General features: G+C 40.1%; 1 protein-coding gene across 4 annotated transcripts in view; it reads right to left on the reverse strand.

Moving 5' to 3' along the window:
- The window catches only part of ltbp1 (latent transforming growth factor beta binding protein 1), a 77,867-nt gene extending 51,275 nt beyond the window's left edge, over nucleotides 1–26,592 (reverse strand). For 2 of the 4 annotated variants that reach the window (XM_081616109.1, XM_081616107.1), the window contains exons 1-3: nucleotides 25,759–26,583; nucleotides 16,856–16,926; nucleotides 5,953–6,277 (exon numbers count right to left, since the gene is read on the reverse strand). In XM_081616109.1, the coding sequence (XP_081472235.1) occupies nucleotides 5,953–6,277; nucleotides 16,856–16,926; nucleotides 25,759–26,099 (737 nt within the window). In that variant the 5' untranslated portion in view covers nucleotides 26,100–26,583. Of the gene's footprint in view, nucleotides 1–5,952; nucleotides 6,278–16,855; nucleotides 16,927–25,758 lie in introns of all 4 variants that reach the window. The other 2 variants (XM_081616108.1, XM_081616110.1) reach the window with 2 other exon arrangements.
- Nucleotides 26,593–27,191: the final 599 nt, after the last annotated feature.

Here is a 27,191-nt window from a genome sequence, read left to right on the forward strand (position 1 = left end):
TTTAGCAGTTTCCATCAACGATAATGCAATACTTCAAAAAACATTGATGGAAACATGGCTACTGCGGGTGATCAAATGCAAGAACAAGTGCATTATGGGCATGCGATGACTAGGATCCTACGGTATGATGGTGGAAGATTCTATATTCAGACACAAAGCACAGATGGTTGTTTTTATTACCTCAGTTTACAAGCTAACCATTCCCTTCACAACATGATCTCAACACTTCAAAGCTACCGACAGAGGAAGTGTCAGTTTTTTCATTGTTTCACTGAAAGCCTGGTTGAGTTCTTCAGAGTTCTTCAATTTTTGAAGGTCTTTGACATGATCCAGCTTCCTAATATGACCAAAAACCCTTGAGAGATTAATTCAGCAGTCCTGGTATAAGTGTGTTGATGCAAGACACTAAGGATAACCCTGGGTGGATTTTTTTTTCTCCCACATGGAGCAGGTTTGGATTTCACAACTAAGAAAAAGCTGCACATTATTCCCTAAAACACCCACTAATCGATCTTCAGGCATATAAATTAAATGACCACCCATTTCTAATCCATAGGGTGTAATGTAATGGCAGCAATCCCTTTGTGGCTATAACAGCTTCGGCTCTTCTGGGAAGTGTGTTTTTTGTTTGTTTTTGCTTTTTTACCATTCTGTCTGAAACACATCTGTGAGGTCACATACTGATGTTGAACCAGAAGGCCTGAATTCTCAGATTTAATCGTTCTTAAAGGTTTTCTATCAGATTCTATCAGAACTTGACTGGTCTTCACAGGCCAGTCAAGTTCTTTCACTAAACTGGCTCATTCTTGTCTTTATGGACCTAAATTTATGCAACCATGGACAGTCAAGTCAGAACAGGAAGGGCCAACTCTCCAAACCAGTATGTTATTCTAATTGCTGAGTCCTGTGACCAAGGTAACATTATAAGCTACTCTGTTGTCTAACATAGTTCTCTAGATTTGTGGGGCTGTGTTAAAAGAACAGGTTCATAAATAGATAGAAACTGACAGGTTTTTTAATGGTGTGGCCATCACTACAGTCTCTACGTGACATCCATATTGGATTTTTAATAATGGGGGTTGGTGGAAAATGCTATGTCAAAATTTCACCTCACCATCACCGTTTTACATGTGCTGTCATAGCTTAAATATTATATATATATATATATATATATATATATATATATATATATATAAAAGCTGAAATTACCTATTCAGCTTTTTAAAGTTGAATAGGTAATTCAACTTTAAAAAGTTGAATTACCTATTCAGCTTTTTAAAGTTGAATTACCTGAATAGGTAACTTTAAAAAGCTGAATAGGTAATTTTTAAAAATTCCAAAATTATTTAGTGGGTAGATATAATTTAGAAAACAAGAGTAAAGGTATGTCAAGTCAAGTTTTATTAGATTCTGAGTGTTTTATCAGATGGACTGGAGATGTGAAGTAAAGCACTGCCTAGAGGAGCCATTTGGTTTTGCGAGATCACTTGTTAAGGATAAATCAAATTTGTATCATTTTATAACCACATAAAGCATTGACGGCCATGTTGATAAGTATAAATGGTATCTATATAGGCGGACGTGTTAGTGTTAGAGATCAAGAACTCCAGTAAGAAGGAGTTATCCAGTTTATAGTCTTTGCCAACAAATTATTTCAATCTGAATATTTTATAGTTTCTAAACAATACAGCTCATTTATGGCTTAATTTTATTTTTGAATCCCATCAAAGACATGAAATCACAAGAAGCAGAAATGCACCAAAACTGGATATACTGACCACTGTTAAACAAGAGGTAGAAGAGGAGGAAGAAGTCATCGTAGCAAAAATTCATACACTTGTCAAGTTTTTATAATCCAGATTTCTTAAAAGATTTTCTGTTTTAAAATTGGACTGATCTTTGCAGCACTACTGAGCAGCTTTCATGAAAGGCCAACTCTGCAGCTTGAGACTTTTGTACAAATAATTGTCCTAAAGCCGCAGGCCATATCAAGCAACAAGTCAATGTTTTATTCTGGTGGGAGATAGAAGCAGGTTGTTCTCAGCTTTAATGAATGAATGAGCGCCCATACTCTGAGCTGTAGGATTTGACTCGTGCAGCTGAACCAAAGTGACAGCCATTACAAAATCATTAGCTTGTCACCCATGATTTATGGACTGGACGGAGATCTTTGAGAAGCATTCTTCACCACATTCACCCTCATAACCACTCAAAACCAAATGGGAGTTGGATTAGAGTGCCACCAATAGCTCAGGATAATTGTTGATGCTTGTGCTGACACAAAACACTTGGACATTTTTTCTTCACCCTTCAGTTCACAGTCTTTCTTCTTTTTCCTAACTGCTGGCCAAACATTTTTTATTCCCTTGACCAGTGAGTTAGAAACAAAATATTGTTTGAAAAATGACTCCAAATGTTAGTAATGTACAGGCTCAACTTACTCTTGGACCACCGAGAGGAAACTCTCAATGAATGAGACATATATGCAATAGGTAGTTATCGTAAAAAGAAAGTACACCTTTGTTCAATTTCAGGACACTAGTACAAAATAAAAAGCATTTGTTCTTTACCAGGTTATGAATTTATTTAAGTCTAACTTCAAATGTTTTTTATCATTGTATATTAAACAGATAAAGCCAAAATAAAAACAAGTTCTATTTGAAGAACTAAGAGCGACTGTTCTTTACATTTCTTTAGTATCTGCAGCAGTCTATTAACTCTACTGATCATTTCAAAAAGACAAAAGACGTAAAAGTTATCAGGCCATATTCTATTTTTAAAGCTATGTGATTTGTATGAACAATGACATGAGGTTTTTTTAGGGCCTGGAGTGTTGGGATGTGGTCCACACCTCTTTAAAAGTTGGTGACAGTAGTGGTCCATTACGTTGTTTGCCAAACACCATTAAACAGAAGTAGAAGAATAGGGTGAACCAATCACAGTTCCTAGAAGTCAATGTCACACCTAGCAAGAGGTCAACCACACCTAGCAACGAGGTCAACCACACCTAGCAACGAGGTCAACCACACCTAGCAACGAGGTCAACCACACCTAGCAACGAGGTCAACCACACCTAGCAACGAGGTCAACAGCAGCTGACTGAATCCCTCTGAAGCCAGGACTCCTTGGCAGGAATTTTTAGGTAAAGACAGGAAATCTGCAAGAGGACTCTGAGAATATTTGTGAATGTGGGTTCAGATCTTTGCCAGGATTTAGTATTTATGTACATTCATTTGTATTTCATTATAGATTCCTTCTGCTGTCTCCTTCATGGTCCTGGTTTCTGTTCATGTCTTTGTTTCAAGATTTGGTTTACTTTCTTAAATATCTTTATTTTTGTCTACTACCTCTGCATCGTTCCTGCTTTGAGGCCTGCAGGTGAGACAAATTGTAAGTTTTTGTGCCGTCACAGAAAAATCCAGCTAGGAATATACTACTGGGCACTGAGCTGTACCTGTGATTCCTCAGGGTGCTTCAGTTATTTTTAATTATTTTAGTTGGGGATTTTTAATATAAAGATTTGTATTTTGTGTTTTGCTAGTAATGTACCAAAGCGACTGTAAAACTAAGTGTGCATTCACACCAGCCTTGTTCAAACTTTAGATCCTTTGCCTAAGATAGTTCAGTTGTTTGCTGAAGTGTGAATGTGCAATTAAAGTAGACAAACTCTGGCTCGCCTACAAAACTAAGTCTCAGTTCGGTTGAAGTGAACTCTGATGCAGTTTGAGGGAATGCGTGAATGCCAAACAGGCTGGAGACCACTCCGAAAGCAGGAAGCCAACTACAGGGCATTCTGGGTAAATACAGCCAAAACAAACACGTGTCTAGCGCTAGCGGGAGAAAAGGCTTGTTGTCTTTTGCCAAAGACAAAACAACCACTAAAATCTGATGCGATTGCATTTATGTTTATATTTTCTGAAGAAGAAGGTTGCGCTCTGTGTCTTCTCCAGAGGTCTTTGTGTCGTTTCCTTCAGTGGTTTTTGGCGCAGCACCACCACAAGAAACAAATGTTGCGACTTTGATCCCCAATCGAACCAAGTCTTCTGGACTACCAGGTGTGAGAGTACCCCAACTGAACCCTAAAAACACTTCAGTACTCTACAGCTACTGTAGTTTCTAACCTTGTCCCAGACCTTGTTAAACAGCTGTTCACTCACTTATTGTACAACTTTTCTTGCAAAAGACGGATTTTAAAAAGTTAGTAAATGTAACACAGGACACTTTAATCTGGCCAAGAATTTACTACCTGACTGAAACATTATCCCGAGGAAAAGTTTTCTACCAGTTATTGTCTGGAGTTTTTTACAATAAAACACAGGGAACTTCTGCTCTCTGTGTGAAATAAATCTTCTCTACAAACAAGGAGCAGCTTTCAACCAGATCTGGTAGCGATTATTTGTGCCTTGTACAAAACCAAGAAATCTCAGAACACAGAAATCACATTCATCCACATGCTTCACATCATCATGTGATGTGTGCCAGCATTAATGAGACACCGCGTCGGGTCCCTGACAATGTTTCCATTAACAAACCGGCTCGGAGCAGAAAAGTGGGGAATTGCTTTTGCACCCACTACGTCCACAAACTGGACCTGACAAGATGTTGGAGCATTTTCACCGTGCACACTCTCCACTCATCTGCATTACTTACAGTCAAAACAAACCAACAGCTAACCGCAGCAGGAGCTAATAGCACTTCAGCTCCATGTGTGAAAGAGCGGGGAGCCTGTTTTAGCCCTGATGGATGATGAAATGAGTTGGCAGGTCAACCTTAGTAAGACAGCCCAGGTTATAAAAAACTGAACTAAATACTCTCTGTGCTTCTATTAGCAACAGCTAGCTTGCATTTGCAGTATTCACCATCCTACCTGACACCATGCTGAAATCCAGAGATGAAGCCTGATGTCAGCAGGAGGCGACGTCTGTGACAGAAAGGCTTTGAGCTGTAAATTATTTTCTACATACCAGCTCATAAATTCCCTGTCAATATTTAATCTTCTTCTGTCAGCTGTGTTTTTTAGGGGTCACAGCAGCAAATCTTCTGCTGTCATCTCATCCTGCCCCCTCTGCCATACTAACCCTCTCCATGTCCTAAGGTTTAATCCCTTCCGATTAAACCTGAACGTCTTCAGCTCCGCTGTCCTTTTTGTGCCACTATCTCCAAATCATACGCTACAGTAGGTCTTATTAACATCTAGTAAATCCTTCCACTCTTGCAGTAATTCTGTCAAAAATCTGCCAATTATCATACAAATTTCAAACAAAGTTTTGAGATGTTGCAAAAAAAAAAAAATAGAAAATGCAAATTAGGAGTGCTTCCATTACTGGTTTGAAACAGAACAACCAGTCTACGCAGAGCAAAGGCTCTCACCACCGGACTGGTTGGTTAAACTTAGGCATTTCTCTAAGTTTCATGTCTCTCATAAGGCACAGACCTGTGGGTGGGAAAGTTAAGTACGTCAGAACTTATTCAGCAAAGTTCTTCCCTTTTGCACATCAACTTTCTTTGAGGAAAAGCCAAAAACCACAGCAAATCATAAACTGAGGAAGTTATTTTAAATTTTCTAATGCTACACTTCAAAATAAGCACAAAACAATTGTTAATGGAAACACAACCTGCACAATCATCTTCACCCCTTAGGCATTACTTTTTGCTTTGGGTGTCTGACTTCAGGAGGAACTGGATTTCTCATTGAATGAGATTGTCTGTCTCATATCATACTGTCACACCATGGTGACAGTTTTAATTTTTTTTGTGAAAGTTACATACCGCAAATCTGAATTTGCAGTATGTAACTGAACATAACTGTGAGCACTTACTTCAGCAGTAAGTTTAACAGTGGACGACTACAGTGAATTTCTCGACAAGTCAGTAAGTGAAAGTGTTGAAGTTGGTAAAGTACTACAGGGGGCACATGGCATAATAAAGCTTAAATCAAAGAGCAATACTTACTGCTGCTGGATATGATGCTGGATGTATTGGGGTCTGACAAACTGGGGGCCCGCCTTGACAGTTAACTTCATCTGGGCCAAGTTATTAGTGGAGGTGTAGCTGTTAGGTGGCACTTGCTGAGGTATGGGCCTCTGTGGCACCACATTGTTTCCATTGGTGTGACCGTAAGTGTGATCATTGGTGGGTTCGTTCCCAGGCATCACTGGGCTGGAGTGAGCTGGCACCGGGGTCTGCTCACAGGCCTTCCCCTTGGAGCCCGGTTTGCAGACACAGAGCTGGGGCCTAAGGCACATTCCTCCGTTCTGGCATGGAGGGAAGCAGTTGGCTGCAATACGGAAGGAAACAGAGCAGAAGCAGAGAGAAAAAGAACGAACGAGATTGAGTCAGGATGGTAGGAGATTATCCACCGAAAATTACAAGATACAAAACACTTTCACAATGATTTTATACAATCCATACAAATGGACAGCTTTACTTTCCACTGATAAAACCAGTTTGATTTTACATGAAGCAAAATAAAGGTCTTCCTCAAATCTTCTGAAAATGAAGGTACATACAAACAAACCAAATCTATTTATTAATCCACTGTTCCTAAATCATGTTGTCCATTTGACCTGCTGTCGCTGTCATAATTTGTAATAATAGTGAGATTCTGGGAGCTCTCCTTCCTATCCATCATGTACTTTCGCTGTGTTCTCACCGTTTAATCAGTGTGATATACGCTGTTGTCTGACTTCTTTATACTCTACTAATACATTGGAAAATATACATTAGTCATTTTTAGAACAGCACAATATGATGAATCGCTATATTTCAAGTGTCATGCATTCAGGCCTTGCAGATTTATGATATATCTGGATACTTAGGACCTTAAGTGATTTTTATACACTATGTTCTGCTTGTCCCTAAATCTGTGCTGTTCTGAGATCTCTGATCATTTTTTTCCAGGTGTCTGTTTGATCCACTTCTCCTGTCTGGGGGTCACCCGGCTTTCTCCAGCTCTTAGATGAGTCCTATATATTTGGACGCTTTGTCCTGTTCCCTTTCCATGATGTTTCCTACATTTGGGATGGTCGCATTCATCATAAACTCATAATTTCTGATGCTGATTAATGCCTGCTGGGTTTGTGTCTGAAAGGATCTCAGAAAGTGAAATAAAGCAACTTTTTGATGATATTCTTATTTATTTAACACGAACCGGATTATGTGCATCTCTGAAATTGTCCTCATCTACTGATTAATGAAAAGCATAGATCCCACAACTTCAAACTCACTACAGGAAATCATAACCACTACTACTAACTGATTGTAGCTATGCAGTACCTGTTATGAAATTTTGGGCTTATGTGTGCATCTGTGTGTGTGTGTCATGGGAGACTAGCATAGAGTCTGCAATTACTAGCAGCTCTACTCTCCCCAGGCAGATTATAGGGGTATCCATTTTTCAACTACAAAGCCAATCTCACCAGACGACATGGCAGACGTTCACACACTGGTTCTACTAAACAAAGAAAAGGAGATAAAAGATAGCCGCCTGCAAAACCTCTTACTATTCATTGCAAATGTCTAAAATTCAGTCATTTCCTAACTAAAGCCATAACTCCTGTACTAACCCGGGAGGGATTCAGGAAACCTCCTCACCACACAAAGCATTCAATGAAATGATTTTAATGAAAACTGGAAAACACCCTTTCAAGTCAGCAACCTCAAAAAGGTATGACTGTGTGCTTGAAGTCAGCAGGAGGAATGACTCAGAAAGAGCTAGGCCCTCCTCTCTCTCCCACAGGGGTGTGTCACCCCACAGTGGGCTTGTTAGCCTAATTGGTGGCATTGAGATTTGTGAAAATGATTAATGAAGGGAAAACTAAATAGCTGCTGAGAGACATCTGGCAAATGAACAAAGTTACTCCCTCTGCAGTTGGGCTCCTCCTTTTCTGAAGCCTCAGTCTGATCAAAGCTGATAAACGTGTTCCAGTTTTCCCCACAGTCACCCGCCACAGGAAGCAGTCCAACCATTGAGACGCTCTGGATTTTTGGCGTACAGTATTTGTGTGCAAAGTAATAGCGTTACTTTTTTTTTTTTTTTTTCAAAAATGAATATGAACTGTAATATGGGCTACAAGCAGGGTGGGAAGTTCCAGCGTAATTAAGCAATGAAACTCCACCCTGGGTTTGTAGCCTGTATGAGGCAATTTCCCACTGAAGAGCAGCAGTGTGTCTAAGTGTGTGTAAGAATACAGCAGTAATAAACCAGAGTACTCTGAGGAGATCTGGAAGCACAGATCCTCTTTGGTTTGGTTTGGTTTGCACCAGTCAGTCTTTTTGGAACCTAATGGTTTTCAATATTCTCTGAAAGTTCACCTGCTGGGTCCTGATTTGGTCACTTTCAGTTTGCTTTTTAAGGACTATAACACATACACACTCATCAGCATAGTTCAACTATAACTACAGTAATTGCATCCATCCATCCATTTTCTTTACACCCTTGTCCCTTAGTGGGGTCGGGAGGTGCTGGTGCCTATCTCCAGCTAACATTCCGGGCGAGAGGCGGGGTACACCCTGGACAGGTCGCCAGTCTGTCGCAGGGCAACACAGAGACACACAGGACACACAACCATGCACACACACACACTCACACCTAGGGACAATTTGGAGAAACCAATTAACCTGACAGTCAGGGAGAAAGCCGGAGTACCCGGAGAGAACCCACCATGCACAGGGAGAACATGCAAACTCCATGCAGAAAGACCCCAGGCCAGGAATCAAACCCAGAACCTTCTTGCTGCAAGACAACAATGCTACCAACCCTCGCCACTGTGCAGCCTACAGTAGCCTACAGTAATTGCAACAAAAAAAGATGTTTAAAAATAGTAAGCAAAGAACAGTATTGCTAAAATAAAATATTTATCATAGACCCTAAATCTTTATTTGTGCAACTGAGTCCAAACAAATGTTTGTCTGTTAAGACAATAATTCATTATTGTTCACAAACAGGCATCCAAATGTGGAAATAACAGTGTGTGAGGGCAACTGGCAGGTGCAGGAATGGTACAACGGGTGTGCACCCCCTTTGAGCACATTTCAATGCATCGACTATGAACCAGTAATCATCTTTACTGTTACTGTTACTGGTGTATAAAAAAAACCATCTGAAATAAACAGCTTTTAGCCTGAGGGAATGTAAAGCCTGGTGTCCCGCTTATAATACACTGGGGGAAACCCTGTTTGCATCATCTGACACTTTAAGAATCTCTACCCTCTCCAACACTCCCCCGTCACATGATCACAACAAGGCTTCTCCATGCTGTCCATTAATGCTGTTTATAACCTCTCTTTGGAGTGTGGTAGTTTGGATGACGAGCTCAGCAGATGTGTTTTTCACAAAGCAAGAAAAATAAATATTATGCTTTCCAAAAGTAGAACCCAGTGACAATGTATAGAGAAAATAAATTGAGACCAAGAATGGATCCTTGAGGTACTCCACAAAAAATGGCTTTTGGAGAAGAGGAATATTCTCCCATAGACACAAAACAAAAGACCGGATAAGATCTAAACCACACTAAAACTACAATTGAGACCGACAGTGTTCTCCAGGCTTGATAAAAGAATTCTGTGATTGACCGTACCAAAGGAAGCGCTTGGGCCTAAAGGAGCTAAAACAACTGAGCGACCTGAATCAATAGTTAAGAGGACATCATTAAGAACTCTTAGCAGTTCTGGCTCTGTGCTACGGTGGAATTTAAAACCAGACTGAAATTCTTCGCCAACACTATGAGCATTTAAAAAGGTCTGCAGTTGATTAAAAACAGCCTTTTCTAAAATCCTGGACAAAAAAGGTAATTTGGAAATTGGCCTGTAGTTACAAGGCACATTAGGATTAAAATTCAAACATGCTGCACCACAGCATGTTTGAGTGCAGCTCTTACACAGCTGCATAGCAAAAAGTGTTTTAAAACATGCAAAGTTCTCAGACTGGTGATGTGAAGAATCCCTGACAGGACTGACAGCTGTTAGGTGGCACTATCTTATAATTTGTGCTTGAAGGTTTTTAATATTTAATATTTTTTTCTTTTATCTTAAATGAAAAACGTATATATTTTTTGCACCGTTTTGGTGTAATTGCCGTCCTGATTTTGTTCTTTCAGCAAAATGGCTTCTTTTTGAGTCTGTGTATTCCAGTTAAGGATAAGTGGACATGGATGATATTTTCATCATAATGTGCCTAACCTGATTTATCTGTGGGAATAAATGAATGCTTTAGATAATTTGTTCATTACTGAAAATCTTCAAGTCTTCTTAATTCTTCAGTATCGGTAAATGTTGTTTTAAAAAATGCCGATGTCCAGATATGTTAGAAAAAACTGCAGGTCGAAACAACAGGGGGCAGTTTGACCCTCTGCTCTCTGACTTCTATTCAAATAAGAGATAATAGTTCAAACCTCAGAGAGATTTTTCTTTTTTTTTGGTCTCTGGAAATAATCCACACATATTGTCTGGATATGCTAACAAGGTTAAAACTATGCAGAGATAGACAGACACTGAAAGGTATAACATTTAAAGTTTTAGATGCAGCTGCAGCTCAACAAGAATGTATGTCTGTGTTTTCAGGACAGTTGGGTTACACCCATCTTTCACAACAGGATTACCTCAAAAATTAAAAATGACCTCATTGCTGTGGATCCCCCACAACTCCCAATCCACCCTCTGATTTTACATTAATATTTTGAAATAACAGTGCTGTAAATTGTTCCACCTTGGTTGAAGCCTTTCTTCTCCGTCTAATGTAAATATTTTTCCCCACCCACCCTCAGGCTGCTGGGCCCAGTCTCTCAGGTCAGCGACATTAAAGGCTCAGCTTGGTAGTGATGGGGAAGCAGTATGGACTGGTAATTAGCTTGAGACTGGAAATGCATCAAGCCACTTTTGATGGTTGTTTTAAATGTCATTGCCCTGGTACAACAGCTTGATGTTCTTAAGAACAGGAGGGAAAATTGCTCAGACTTTGGAGCAAATACAACAGCCTGTTTCACCTTGTGTGTGGCGAGGACAGATGTTTGCTGAATTCAAAAGTAGGTAGAAGGGGGAAAGATATGACATCAATGTATGAGGTATTGAATTCCATATTATGAGTCACTGCCGGCCCCCCAGGAGCTCAGATAGACCCAAAAATAAGAGCGCCTGTTGAGAATTTCTGTGTCTCATTAAAGCTCCTGATGGAGGAAATGCTTATCTTCCCACCAGACAAGAGTGACTTTATAAAAAATTTTAAAAATCTATAAATAAATAAAGCTCTTCATTTGTTAAAGACTATACTCTGATGATGTCACATAATAACCAAGACACACACAGAAAACACCACAGACAATAAAAAGTAGTTGGGTGTGCTGTGGTGGTGCAGAGGTTAAGCACAACCCACATAAGGTCCCTTAGTCCTTAACACAGCTGTCGCAGGTTCGATTCCCGACCTGGTGACCTTTGCAGCATGCCTCCTTCTCTCATTACCCTCTTTCCTGTCAATTCACTATCAAATAAAGGCCACTAGAGTTAATAAACCTTTTTTAAAAAAGTAGTCTATTTGAAATATAATTATAAAACAGAAGAAAGAGAAGGTTGTGGTCCTCAGCAAACCTTGAGTCCAAGCAAAGCATGAGATGAGTCCCACTGAAGTCTATTTGATGCTGTTCCTGCTGGGAGCCTAAACTGGTTTAAAACAGTTTTTGTCAGTGAGTGTACTTTCTGGTCTGGTTTAGATCAATGGTTTTCAATACGTTTGTGTTGAAGGATTGGGAGTAATAGTTCTGTTGAATAATAAAAAAAAAGAAACTAAAACCCAAACTATCTTAGATAGTCTGACTCAAAACCTCTACAAAAACTCTGAAAGAAAGAATACTTTTTAATTTTCCTCAACGTCAACAAGACGTTCCAGCCAACTAACGTATGGCTGGAATCCATACATTATTTAGCTTTAAAACAACTGTTTCAGTTCCACCACATACAGCTTTTTTGTCAATAACATGTTCATGACATAAATTAGGCCAATTTGACAAAGTGCTATTATTTCATCCAATTCAACTATTTGACGCTGCATGACTCCCACCAATATGGAGGAGTCATGGGAAAGTTTCTAGATAAGCTTCTGAATCTGATGAGCAACGTGGATCTAAAGCACATGGCTTTATCAGCAATTTTATTTTATTTTTGTCGCATAGTTTGGGAAAACAAATCTGAGCTACCTGGTCTTCCACTTTCTTCCACTTGAAGAAAAACCAAGTGTAGGTGGAGGGAAGATGTAGGTGATGAAATAAAAATGAAACCAAATCCTAGAACATCACGACTGCGAGCAATAATGAGGTTAACCGCAGTAATGTTCGCTATGGGGCGGGTATATGCTTTGCTTATCACATTAGGTGCTTCTTACCTCAGTATGTGACCCTAGTATAAACCAAACATCAGCAGCTTTCTTCAGATAAGTTCCACAGAGGTAGTCAAAATTAGATTTAGACACATAAAATAAAATCGTAACAAAATAAGTTGATTATAAAAGGTAAGTGTGAGGGCGACAATCAACCACTGCAGTTACACACAAAGGTAATGGCTGTGCAGTCGAAAAGATCTGCAGGAAAACCCAATAAAACAATTCTATAACTGCAAATTGCTGACTGATGCATTTTTGTTTCCCACATGCACAGTCATGCAGCATTACTTTGCACAAAAGACAATCTCTGTGCTTTCTTGTGCAAATAGGATTAAATAACCGAAGGAATTTAAAAGAATGACACAACTTCTGTTGCAGATGTGAACAGCCTCACAGCGTGGTGTGGTCTTCACATGATCGTTATCTGTCTTAGAGCTGCTGCACAGTCTCCCAATTACGTTACCACTATCAGTCTGTGCAAATATCACAAAGACTGAATTATAAATAAAATGTTGACTTAATGATTTCAGTTCTCATAAGATTAGTTTTCAAAATACAGTGGTGTGAAAAAGCGTTTGCCCCCTTCCTGATTTTATGTATTTTTGTCAAACTTAAATGTTTCAGTACATGAAACCAATTTAAATATTAGTCACAGATTAAACAAGTAAACACAAAATGCAGTTTTTAAATGGAGTTAATTATTAATGGAGAAAAAATAACTTGCATGGCTGTGTTAAAAAGGGATTATTCCCGCTGTTAAAACATAACTGTGGTTTATCACATTGAGTTCACTGTCTCTAGCCAGACCCAGGCTCGTGAAATAAGATCCTCAAAATCTAGATATTATGCCAAAATGCAAAGAAATTCAGAAAAAAATAGAAAATAGACATCTACCAACCTGGAAAGGTTTATGAATCCATTTCTAAAGCTTTAGGACTGAACCAAAGTGAGAGCTGTTACCCATACATGATGAAAACGTGGAACAGTGGTGAAGCTGCTACACCAAAATTACCCCAAGAATGCAGCCATGACTCATCTAAGAGGTCGCTAAAGACCCCACAACAACACCCAATGGACTGCAGGCCTCACTTGGCTAAGTTAAGGTCAGAGGTCTTACTTCCACTCCAGGACAGAGAGACTTTGCAAAAATGGCCTGCATGGCAGAGTTCCCAGGTCTCAGTTTTTCCAGAACAGATTTTGATGATTCCCAAGAATTTTAGAAAACATTCTGTGGACTGATGAGACAATGGTTGGACTCTCTGGAAGCTGTGTGTCCCATTACATTTGCCATAAAAACATTCCAACAGTAAACATGGTGTTGGCAGTGTGATGGTCTAGGGTCGTTTTGCTGCTTTGGGACCTTGGAAGACTTCATGGAATAAGTGGAACCATGTATTGTGCTGTCAACCAAAACCTCCTGGATGAGAACGTCCGGTCATCAGCTGGTGATCTCAAGCGGAAAGCAACTTGGCTTCTGCAGCAGCACAACGATGCAGAACACCAGCAAGTCCACCTCTGAAAATAAGTCTTTGGAGTGGCCTAGCCAAAGTCCTAACCTGAATCTTGGAGAGATGCGGTGGTGGCAGAGAAAATGGAGGAATAGGCATGCGGTAAAGGAACCGAGGTCAGAGTGGAACTCAGGACTGAGGTCTGCAGCCTCTGTGTATGCCCGGCCTGACCACTGCACCACGCAACACCCCAAAACTTATTTCTTTTTTTAAATCCTCATTTGCTTTAAAATGAGTCAAATTGAGACCTTTTCATATTCCTCGGTTGGCACATAATCCCACACAGCAATCCTGCAGACACCCTGATGCCAGCTCCCTGCTGCAGTTCTCCTGAACAATGCTGCCTGGGAATAAAAAACAGCTAGCCTGTGGTGGCAGTTTAACACCTCAGCAACACGGCAGGTACGTCCATGGCATCTATGGAAAATGTAAGCAAAACTGTTGCTTGAAGGGATTTTCCCTTTGAGGCAGACAAACAGCAAATGAAGTTCTTATGAAGGCTGAACTAAGCAGCAGTGGCTGAAAAGCCAAGAAGCACTGGAAACTTGGCGAGCCTTGATGTAGACCAACAGTCTGATGTTTATGAGGAATTTAGAACGGTCAGTAAATCTCCTGTATCTGCAGCAGAGTAGGATTAAACATGCCGGACAACAGGGGCTAGGGGGCGATTCTGTTTCAAAGGGGTCACATGAGGACACAACACAACTGACCGTCCACACGTGGATGGTGGTGCAGCGATCATGGATGATGGTAGCTTTTATACTTTTTTCAGTGTAAAAGTTATCACTGGCTTTTATGCCTCCCTTTACTATCTAGAGTCTCTGCAAGAACAAGAGCATCTCCAACAATTACAATATGCCTTAAATGAGGCTTGTTTGTAAGTTTAAAAGTACCTTTTATAAAATACCAACCTTTAAGCAGGCATAAATGTTTTTTATAAAACCCCCATTTCTGCATTAAACATAATTTTTATTAGTCTGATGTAATATTCTAGCCCTGAATGTCATGTTTTCATTAACTATAAGCTGAGAGTCAGAACAGATCATTCTGTGTGGAATTAATCTAATATGCTTCACTTGGGGAATTAAGTTACTGAAATATATAAACTTTTCAATAATTTTCAAATGTATGTAATATGACTGTATATGCCATTTATGTGTGACTGAACAGTAAATAATGAAGTGAACTATATAAGTTATTTTGTAGAGTCACATACAATATTATTACATACTTACTTCATTTTTATTAACAGTGTGTGAGGCGGCTGGGAGCAAGACTGAGACGATAGAAAAAAGCAGCAAAGATTCTTACTTTCCAACATGTTTTTGGCTTATTACAAAGTCTGGCACTTACATGTGAGATTTAATTCCACCTGACCAACAGCAGATGGTACTGGCCTGTGAAACCCCGAACGAACACCGCCTCTTTAGTCGGTGCATTGTGCCAGGAAAGGAGCTCCAGCTGTCAATTATGATAGAACAATTTATATGATTTACACATAAAAATTCTGACCCTATCTCCCTTAGAGATAGGGTGACTGAGGGAGTCATCCCTCCTGGATGACTTCCTCAGTCATCCAGGAGGGAGTCAAAGTAGAGCCGCTGCTCCTCCACGTCGAGAGGAGCCAGTTGAGGTGGCTCGGGCATCTGGTAAGGATGCCTCCTGGACGCCTCCCTGGTGAGGTGTTCCGGGCACGTCCCACCGGGAGGAGGCCTCGGGGAAGACACAGGACATTTTGGAGGGACTATGTCTCTCGGCTGGCCTGGGAACGCCTTGGGATTCCCCCGGAGGAGCTGGAAGAAGTGGCTGGGGAGAGGGAAGTCTGAAGTCCCATCTGAAGCTGCTGCCCCCGCGACCTGACCCCGGATAAGCGGAAGAAAATGGATGGATGGATGGATGGATGGATGGATGGATGGATGGATGGATGGATGGATGGATGGATGGATGGATGGATGGATGGATGGATGGATGGATGGATGGATGGATGGATGGATGGATGGATGGATAAAAATTCAACTAAAGAGGGTGCTGTAGTGCTAAACTAGCAGTAGATGGGACATCAACCAAAAATGAGCTTAGAGAACTCAGCTGCACCACCTCCAGCAGAGAAGTTGCAGTACAACTAGTTACTGCCACAGTGTTTTAGGATGGGAATGGTGTGATCAGGAGGATATGAGGTGTTTGTTTTCCACCAGTCAGTCTTTTGCGTGTAAGCCAACAAAGCTGTTCTTGACAGACCAGAGCACATTCTTCCAGCTGGATCTTTTAAATGGTTTCTGGTAACAGAACCTCTCATGGCTTCATTTCAATAACATCCTTCTTCTTGCTACTCTTACAAAAAGTCCACATTCTCCAACCTGAGCTATGGGTTTTTGCAGCTCCTGCAAAGGTCTTTTGTAGGGCCCCGTGAAATCCATTTTATTTTCTCCCTTTTTCTATTTTTATTATTCTGAATTTCACTTTTTTAATAGACCACATTTTGGGGTTAATAAACCATGTTTATTAATCCCAAGAGTGAAACTGTAAGGTGTGAGTTAAGGTGTGAATGAAAAACAATTTAACAGATCAGTTGCCAGAGGTCAACATTTATTATTATTCTGTTTCACAAAGCAGATAGCTTTGGTTCAGCAGAACATTAGATGGTTTTACAAAGGTGTTAAAAAGTGTTTCCCCTAATTTTGTTTTAAAGACCTGCAACATTACGTGCAAAACAGAGAATCCAGTTTTAACTCTCTGCTAAAAATGTTTTAGAGTTTAACTCAACCCCAAACTATTATACAAAACAGCAAAAGGTGAAAGCTTTGCTCGTTTCCACAATGATCAGGATCTTTGATTTTTTTATTTCTTCCATCTGTCAAAGACACATCCACTGAAGTAATGACCATCAGTGTTAAAATTTATTCAGAGATGTTGTAAATCATATGCTATGTACATTAAAAACAGCATTTACATACTAATAGGGGATTTAGTGTAGACTTACGTTTGGTGCACCGCTGCGATCCCTGAGTTTTACTCCAGCCGTGACAGCACTGCCCTCCACAGACATTCACCCTGCACACCAAAACAAGCAGAGAAAGTCACACTGTTGCAAACACACAACAACACCAGCACAGAGGAACATCGGCTCGTTCATGCAGAATTATGGTCATTTGTTCAGCATTTTGTCAACAGCAGTGTTGTGTTTTAAGTCCACCGAGAAACTTCACCTCACTCTGCTTGTGTAATCTTTGAGCTTCACAAAGATGTAATTTCAGTTCACCAGTACTGACCTGACTTACACATGACAGGATCCGTTTCTACAGCATATTGTTAATGTATTGCATATTCACATCTCACTGGATGGTCCTCAGTTCACAAGGCATGTCGTGAAAGATTTTTAAGACTTTAAGTCAGAGAAAGATGCTTACCGGATTCAGTAAGCAGGAACTCTGATGTAACTTCCATTCAGTAGGTAATTAAAGACACAATGTTAGTGGATGCAAGATGGGGCTGATTTTTAAAGTATATTAAAATAAGCACAGAATAAAAAAAAATACATAAATATATTAACCATGCTGTCGTTTAATAAAGACTATTTTAACATAAAACAAAAAACAGTGTCATCGTGTTGAGAACTAAGCCCCATCATGATTCAGAACTTTTTTAGAACCGTTAGTAAAACTTTTACCAGCAAGAACTCTCAGTTCTCATATTGTTGTGAAAGGATTCATTCTCAAGGACGACAGCAGTCACACCTGATCAGAATATGTTCAGAGGAGGATTCACTAGTGACTACCAGACTGCCAGGTGTGAATGTAGCTCAGTACATTCCGCATTCCATTCGAAATGCACAGTTCAAAAATATTAAGCAAGTATTACGGTTGTGCCCAGTGTGCCTGTAAACTGAATCGTTTTACCAGGTGGTACCAGTTGCATTTTTTCATGTGAAGTCTTCAGTGAGAGTAAGATGAAGGGAAAAAGCAGCAGCAGGCTGTGTGTGGTCCAGCAGTCTGGTCCCAGCTGCTCAGTCTGCAGTCTGGTAGAATGTTTTAGTGTGTGATAAGTGAGTAAGGTACAGCTGGGAGTTTCTGTCGCCCCCATCGCCAGCAAATGACTCTTGTCGGGGTCATTACCAGCTTCCACGGTGCTGCAGATATCTGGCGGGGTGTGTTCATGTTGTACCTGCTCAACAGTCTGCTTCCTGTTAATGTGGCACTGCAGATCCAGGGTTCATGCTGCCTGTTGTTTCCTTGTTGAAAGGCTGTTTCTTTTCCATTTTCCAATTATTTCTGTTGCTTGTGTCACATCTGAATGGACATTCATAAGCTTAGTATGTGATTTTTATTACAACCCTGTTCCAGGTTAGATATGCCTGGTTGCAGATAAGAATCTAACAGTCGTGAGCTGCTAGATTCTGTCAGCAGGGCTGACTGACTGAGGACACTGAAAGATGTTGGACCAAATTATTGGTTTTTAGTGATGGGCGTCTCCAATAAGGAAAGATTATGCTTCAGCTTAAGCACAACTTAACCAACTGATATACAAGTAGACAAGTAAATTTAAGGATAAAGACTGAAGCAATCAAAATGAAACTTACTTTCCTTGAATAAGTCATTGTGGTCATGCTACTGTATTATATGTCACAGTCATTTTGCTTCAGCTTCCTCAGACCAAACTTCGGATCAGATTGATTTGTATGAAGGGAATAATAAAGACATCTGTGTAGAGAGGTTTGTTTTTAATCACATTACTATTACTTGAAATAACTTTTATAGTTGTACTGAATCTTCCTCTAAAGCTGCAGTTCAAGTCTAAGTTGATCAACTGAAACTTCAACCAGTTTCAGTTCTGGGCCTGAACTGTCAACTTTTTTTCTATTAGAAGCCGAGACTAGTTTAAATTGAGCTGAAGTAATCCTTGGTCTATTTTTGTGCTGCATGTTGTGAAAACCTGCACTGTGCCATGTGCTTGCTTTGACATTTGTGTCTTTAATGAGACCTCAGTCTGTCTAAACGTGATGGGCAATATGGCTGAAAAATGTATCACGATATTGTTTTATATCAGTCAATATCGATAATCATTAGGTTACTTTTGTTTTGGAATATTGCCAAACTGGGGACATTACCTGTATTACCCCCAATTTGGTCTCAAGCTGTTATGCTCATTTACTCCATGCCATTGTTTTTTTTTAAGCCATTATGAGGAACAATGGCAAAACATGAACCAAGCTACTCAAAAGGTTGTTGCTAGGTTACCAAAGAGGAGTGAGTTAGCTGATGACACTCACCTAGCTTGTCTGGCCATGAGAGGTTGAGCAGCTAAAGCATTTCCTCTGCCTACATCTCCCAGAATGCTGTGTGGTTCTGGATTGGAGTTCAGTAAACTATTGAACTATCAGACATATCTATTGACATTGCTCATGTATTTATTGTAATAGGGATTGTTATTGATGTGTTAGCCAGCCCTATTGGTAAGTGCAAACCGGATTTCAAAAAGTTGTGACACTACACAAATTGTGAATAAAAACTGAATGCAATGATGTGGAGGTGACAACATTTAATATTTTATTCGCTATAGAACACAAATCACAGATCAAAAGTTTAAACTGAGAGAATGTATAATTTTAAAGGAAAAATATGTTGTTTCAAAATTTCATGACGTCAACAAATCCCAAAACAGTTGGGACAAGACCATTTTTACCACTGTGTGGCATCTCCCCTTCTTACAACACTCAACAGACGTCTGGGGACAGAGGAGACCAGTTTCTCAAGTTTAGAAAGAGGAATGCTCTACACTTCATGTCTAATAGAGGCCTCTAACTGTCCAATCGTCTTGGGCCTTCTTTGTCGCACCTTCCTCTTTATGATGCGCAAATGTTTTCTATAGGTGAAAGATCTGGACTGCAGGCTGGACACCCAGATCCTTCTCCTGCGTAGCCATGATGTTGTGATTGCTGCAGAATGTGGTCTGACATTATGTTGTTGAAAAATGCAAGGTCTTCCCTGAAGGAGATGACGTCAAGATGGGAGCATATGTTGTTCTAGAACCTGAACATAGTTCTCTGCATTAATGCAGCCTTTCCAGACATGCAAGCTGCCCAGGCCACAAGCACTCGTGCAACCCCCCACCATCAGTGATGCAGGCTTCTGAACGGAGCGTTGATAACAACTTGGGTTATCCTTGTCCTCTCTGGTCCGGATGACATAGCGTCCCAGTGTTCCATAAAGAACTTCAAATTGTGACTCATCTTACCGCAGAAGAGTCTTCCATTTTGCCTCACTGCATTTTAAATGACTCCTGGCCCAGTGAAACGGCTGAGCTTGTGGAGCTTGCTTAGAAATGGCTTCCTCTTTGCACTGTAGAGTTTCAGCTGGCAGCGGCAGATGGCAGGGTGGATTGTGTTCACTGACGATGCTTTCTGGAAGTATTCCTGAGCCCATGTTGTTATTTCCTTGACAGTGGCATTCCTGTTTGAGGTGCAGTGATGTTTAAGGGCCCAGAGATCACGAGCATCCAGTAGAGTTTTACGGCCTTGACCATTACGCACAGCGATTGTTCCACATTCTCTGAATCTTTTGATGATGATATGCATGGTTGATGATGATAACTTGAAAGTCTTTGCTATTTTACGCTGGGTAACACCATTCTGGTATTGCTGCACTATCTTTCTGCGCAACAATGATGGAATTGGTGATCCTCTTACTATCTTGGCTTCAGAGAGACACTGACACTCTAAGAAGCTCTTTTTATATCCAATCATGTTGTCAATTGACCTAATTAGCGTTAATTGGTCTTCCAGCTGTTTGTTATATGATCAATTTCCTTTTTCCAGCCACTTATTGCTACTTGTCCCAACTTTTTTGGGATTTGTAGACACTGTGAAATTTTGAATTAACATATTTTTCCTTTAAAATGTTACATTTACTCAGATTAAACTTTTGATCTGCCATCTACGTTCTATTACAAATAAAATATTGACATTTGCCATCTCCACATTATTGCATTCAGTTTTTATTCACAATTTGTTTAGTGTCCCAACTTTTTTGGAATCTGGTTTGTATAACTAATTATTTTTTCCAGGTAATCTGTTTGTAATGCTTCAGGTTGTGTTTAAGGGAGGAGAGGAGGCGGTAGACTTGACTGAACGGTTAGAAACTCACAACTACACTGGTACTGAGAATTCCACAGTGTTGTCCTTTAATAAAACGCTCTTCACCAACCTTACAAGCCCGGTTGAACGGCTGCTAAACATTCGCACATGAAATAAGCAGAGTTCAAAGCAACCTGTAACGTCACCAACATAAGAGAGTTATATGTCCTTTTCAGTCCAGGTATTGTAACAATTTGTAACGACTGTTACAGTATCCAACTATAGCAGGTTTCTCAGACGTTCTCTAAAAAGAAACAGCGACGCATACATGACGTCATCTGAGATACTAGAATGTCTTAAAGAGATACTACACAATTAAGACTGTTACATGTTCAACAATGTTAAGTACTGGCAACAAAATGCAAAAACTGCGTTTTCTTGATTAAATGATGAAATTCAAAAGAATTTAGAGTTATGTTTCAAGGGTTCCTTCATGTCTGGCTCAACATCAATTTTATTACAATTTATTTTTTTTTTATAACTATCAAGCAACACATGAAAACTAATTCTAAAGACTGAACTATGAAGGGGAGAAGGAGCAATGCTTTCTTGGACTGTTGGATAATTGTATGTTTTCCACCAGAAAAATGACTCTCTAGATGCATGGTCGCCATAGAGACTGGAGGTGTTCAAAGAAACCATTGTGCCAGCTTCAGTGTTCCAGTCCAAAGACTGGTTCCATTATACTCTGGAAACAGAAACTTGGAATTCTTTAAGTGAAAAATGTTCCTCTTCAAATTTTCAGATCCATTCTTCTTTCATAAATCCAACGGCAGCAACCAGGTGGCGCTTAGCATTTCACCTTTCTGGACTACTTTGAAGAAAACGTATAACAGAATTGATCTTTCCTAAATGGGCTTTGTGCATATAAATCTATAGAAATCAAAGTGGCAGCACTAGTTTAAATTAGCAGAGTGGTACCACAGCCTGAACCACAGCCAGACAACCAAACCCAGCAGCTGTGGCGCAGGCGCACCACCAGCATCTGGACACGGCCTCAGATACTTTGTTAGCGTCTCATTAGCTCTCATTTCCATTTGCCTACTGTAGCTGTGGATTGGCAAGACTGAAAATACAGATCATGACCGACGTGACAAACCAAACGCTACATAAAAATCACTTTTCAGATTGTTGCTAGAGCAGAACTGGGCTGGCCTTGGTTACAGGTGGGTAGAGAGTCAAAAGTTACACTTCCAAACCACAAAAATGTACTACCACAGAGCTCATATGGTTTCACTAAACCACATATGTGTCACTAAATATGAGATGTCAGAGAAAGTCTGGACGACTGTCCTTCCCCCACATGTTGCTGTGAAGCTAGCTGTCTGAAAGATCAAGCATCTCACACTTTTTCCCTCTCTCGCAAGAGACAATGTGGATGTTTTGAAATATCTATGGCCACAAAAAATAACAACAACAAAAAACACACTTTCTGGCTGCCTGAGCAGATAGTCCCAGTTATCAACAGTTGGATATCAGCAGGTTATCCTTGTGTTACTCTACCAAAAGCAAAAAGTTTAAATGTTGTGTAAAGTGAGTATTTAAAAACTATCAATTACTTGGCCTGTTAGAATAACAAATTTTGTTGGAATTGTCCCAGAAGTTACTGCGATAAGCAAAAATACTGTTGTTTTGAGAAGACTTTTGAGATGTTATAATTATAATAATTATAATTATATATGAGGTATGGGGAAAGGCATGTAATACAAAAAAGGCATGCAAAAAAGGGCTATAAGAGTTATTACCCGAAAACATGGCAAATATCCATCCAATATATTGTTTTGTAAATTGAGGTTATTGAAATTCTATGATTTAGTTGATTATAATATTTTGTTAGTTATGTATAAGGCACACCTAAACACATTACCCTCAAACATCCAAAAAAAAGAGAGAGCTGTTATAATCTTAAGAGGATACAGATTTTTAAGAAACCCAAATTCAGAACCAGTTTGAAAGAACGATGCACCTCAATTCAAGGAGTCAAATTGTGGAACGACCTACAAAATGATGTTAAAAATGCTGAATCATTGTACATGTTTAAGAGATTGTCAAAGATTGGATTCTTGAAGAAGTATGAAACAGTATAAAGTGAGCTCATATTAACATTGTTTAATTGAGATAGACGACTGACTTGTTTTTTTGTTGCAGAAGATAACCATTTTTTTCCCCCTGTTTTGATTAAGAGTTGAGAAAAAAGGGGCAGATATTATAAGATTTTTTTCTTCTTTCTGCCGCCTTTCATTTCATTTTGTTTTAAAATTTTGAAATACATATGGATTGAGATGTATTTTTTAGTATATCAAAAAACGTGTTAGGTTGTTTTTTTTGTACTAAATGAAATGAATGAATAAATAAATTTTTAAAAAATCGCATGATAATGCAGGGGCACATTCTCAAAGAAGAATCTACTTTAAATTCTAATGAACATCTAACGCTGAAACTGGAAGACATTTTAAATATCCAAAATAAGTAAACAGAACAGAAAACAACAAATAAATCTCTATAGACAAAACTCTCCCTGAAAAATGGAGCAGTTGAGACCAGAGCACCGGACTGAAGAGTTTTGTCATCCAATTTTCGGTAGAAAGAGAAACAGATTCATAGATTTATTGCTTATTGCAGCAGGCCCACCAAAAACATCAGTGGCTGTTCATTACCAAGTTATTTTAGCAGTGCAGATGTTATAATCTCTGCTTTCCAGTTTAAAAAACGTAATTAAATGCATGTTTGAATATTTTTCTCAAGTGGATCATAAAATCATACTGAGACCATCCAGCCTACACAGTAAAAAGGTTCCCACCCTGACGGAAGCTGGTTTTGTATTTAAACATCACAAAATAGTTTTGGATAGCAGCTTGCTCACAGCAGAATCTGATTTACTGTGAGGATTTGAGTTGTTCTGTGTGTTTATTTAGGTTTCTGTGTTCTGTGGAGTCTCTGTGTTGTCCCAGCCATCCCTTGATTGAGTACACCTGTTCCTTGTTTCCCCTGATTGTCTCACTGTGTAAACCCACCTGTGTTCTTTGTTGGGTCCTTGTCAGCTTGTCTAGTTGTCTTGCCTGCTGTCAGTTGATTACCAGTTACTACCAGAGATTAGCTACTAGCTCTGCTCACTCTGTGCTGCCTGGATTTCTGCATTTTTCATCATTAAATCTCCATTTACTCTCCATTACCTGGGTCTACTGCATCTGCCTCACCACTCAACTACCATAAATCATGACATTTACAATGAATGTAAAAATACTAAAAATACGAAAATAAAATATATATATATAAAAAAATAAAAATACATAGAAACTTGTCAGAGCAAATGTGAAAAAAGTCAAATATTTGTCCTGCCAGGTGCAGAAAGCCCAAGCAAAGTCACACAGGTTGAACCACAGGAGAGCTCCATGCAGACTACAGACACGCCGATTGGGATTTTACCAGAAGATACTGATTTAATGTTTTTCTTTAAGGTCTGACCTGCTGATGTTAGAAGCAAATAATACATACTAGCACTGTGACATTCAAGTCAGGAATTAAATATCATAAAAACCACCCATCCATCCACTTTCTTTACACCCTTGTCCCTTAGTGGGGTCGGGAGGGTTGCTGGTGCCTATCTCCAGCTAACGTTCCGGGCGAGAGGCGGGGTACACCCTGGACAGGTCACCAGTCTGTCACAGACAGACAGGTTTTTTTTCTTTAAAAGACCTTTTAAAGAAAAAAAAACTGCACGCTCCTTGATTGAGCCAGAAGTTTTGAATCCTACAGAATGTGTATGGATGGCAACATTTATCCCCATTTCATCATTAATTAAAACATGTAAACAAAATGCTAAAAGGTATTTTTAAATTTGGGTGTGACGCTTTTTGGACACACTAGGCATTTGAGGAATTAAAATGAGCAACACTAATATTAAATGGTACTATAAAAAATTTAGATATAATTGTATTTATTATTATTATATTCAGGGAATAAAAGCTTCCCTTAAAGGCACCTAAAGGCATAAGTGCGTTAGATAATGGATTAATGATTTAATATTGCAAAAAAGAGGCTTGGAGTTATTTGGACAGTACGGCAAAGATTTTGCATTATTTTAAAAACTGTTCAGAAACATATTTTGATTCAAGTTCAAAGTCTTTTTTTTTTGTATAACAGCATCAACAAAGTGAGCATACTAAGAATAAACAGTCTGTTTGTTTCATTCCTGGTGGAGCTAATAAGCATCATAGCTGAAATTTACACTAATGCTGAGTGTAATGTTTACATAATGTCAACTAAAAATACTAAAAACATCTGTTTGACAGGAAAAACAAATGGCCTTTTCTTGTTTTGTACAATTCGGGCATTAAGGGGTTAATCATCTGTTGATACAATTAAAGGCCAAAGAAGATGGAGATGGAAGATTTAAGTGCTTGAACAGAAATCTGATTTATTGGTATTTGGCCTGCCGATCATTCACACAGTGACGGTCGTGCGGTAGTGTGATCATTAGAGATGGTCTGCTGTGAGACGCTGAAAAAGCAACTTTTTATTTATATAATTTAGTATAAATATAGTTGGTGTAATCAGAGAAATGCAGCGTTAACAGTATTGTGGGTTTTTGAAGCTCCTGCTCTGATCAGAATTAAACGGGAACAAACTTAATCGGTACCGATCCATGAGTCTGCACAGCTGTTCCCCTGGAGTGTTAGATGCTGTTCCTAACTGTGTGGGTTAAGGTAAAAAGCTGGAAACAAGTCCTGGACTTTCCGTTTAGTTCCTCTTACCCGGACAGCTTCATCAGCTGGTTCTGCTGGTTCTGGTCCTGTAGTTGTGGGGCTGGAGCCGCTGGATTCCCCATCCTGCGGTTCCGAACCTGGCTGCCAAAGCTTCCCGTGAGATCCACGTTATAAGCCATGGGCTGTCCGGACGGGCCGTGGCGTGTAGAGATGGAGCTGAGGCGCACCCCGCCTTCCCCAGGAGCCGAAGCGGGGCCGGACCCCGGCCCGGGCTGCAGCACGTACAGCCTCCTGAAGCTGCTGCGACTCTGCTGCCGCTCCACCGACTCGCAGACAGGGGAGAGGAACAAGCCGACGGAGAAGAGGAGGCCCCATATAACCCAAACCATGTCCACAACTGTCCGGGGAGAGGAGAAGAAGTTAGTCTGAGTCCGGTTCCAACTCCTTTCACTTTAGGCGAGCCGGGGAAACTTGGGTATTCCTCAGTATGTTCAGGTAAGCAGCGACTTCCAGCCAAAGTTACCGTTCCTCCAGGGGCTGGTGGGGGGGGGAGGAAAGTGTCTGCTTATTAGAAAAAAGTTTTAAATGAAGCAGGACATGTACGGCCAGAAGAACTCTGGGCTGTAGAAGCGCCGCCTGTCTTCTTTAAACACGGCCTGACTCGGTTTGCAGCCAGAGAAGCTGAGAGGAGAACTCCAGCAAAGTTCCTCAGTTGGAGGTGAACGGTGTCAGCAGGGGCGCGCGCAGCCTGCCTCCAGACATGACGTCAGGAGGGGGAGCCTACACGCTAACCCCAAGAACGCTTTTTGGGAGTTTCTTAGGGGCCCAGGAGTGTCAGGGGACCCGGACCGAACCAAAAGCCCACACCCACACAGACCGGACCCACCCCATCAAACCACCTACCCACATGCGTCCATGTCTCTGTAATGTGATACTAACTCCCAGCAAATCAGCAAAAAATAACTGGCGAGTGGGTTTCTTCCCAAGAAACGTCACTGAAAAATGTTCACTGGGTCAAGACTGAGCAGGTACAGACAGACAGACACTTCCAGATAGTGTTTGCTGTAGTTCATTTACCTCCCTTTAAATTATTTTCTTTCTAAAACGTTTCATGTGGCAAAGAGTCAACAACTCAAGTGTCATGCAAATTGCCAATGCTGATATTGTGATAGAAAGGTTCTACAGTCCTCACTCTAATAAACACTAATATTCTACATACTAAAATATTATTAGAAATTGAAGTGCAAAAATCTTCAATAATGAATATTATTGAAGACCAAGTATGAAATGCAGGACAGAAACAGGCAAAACAATGGGAATAACAACAGTGGTGGAAATCAGATTATGTCATGGAAGGAGACAGTGAAGGCCAATGAATCCAGGGAGCTACATACACACAGAGGCAAGGTGAATAATGACATGGGCAGCAGGTGATAGGAAAGACCTGCAGGTAGCAAAATTCGGCAGGATGACAGGAACAG

This window comes from Poecilia reticulata, chromosome 15, assembly GCF_904066995.2.
Source record: "Poecilia reticulata chromosome 15, P_reticulata-male-v2, whole genome shotgun sequence".
In the NCBI taxonomy this organism is placed as follows: Eukaryota; Metazoa; Chordata; class Actinopteri; order Cyprinodontiformes; family Poeciliidae; genus Poecilia; species Poecilia reticulata.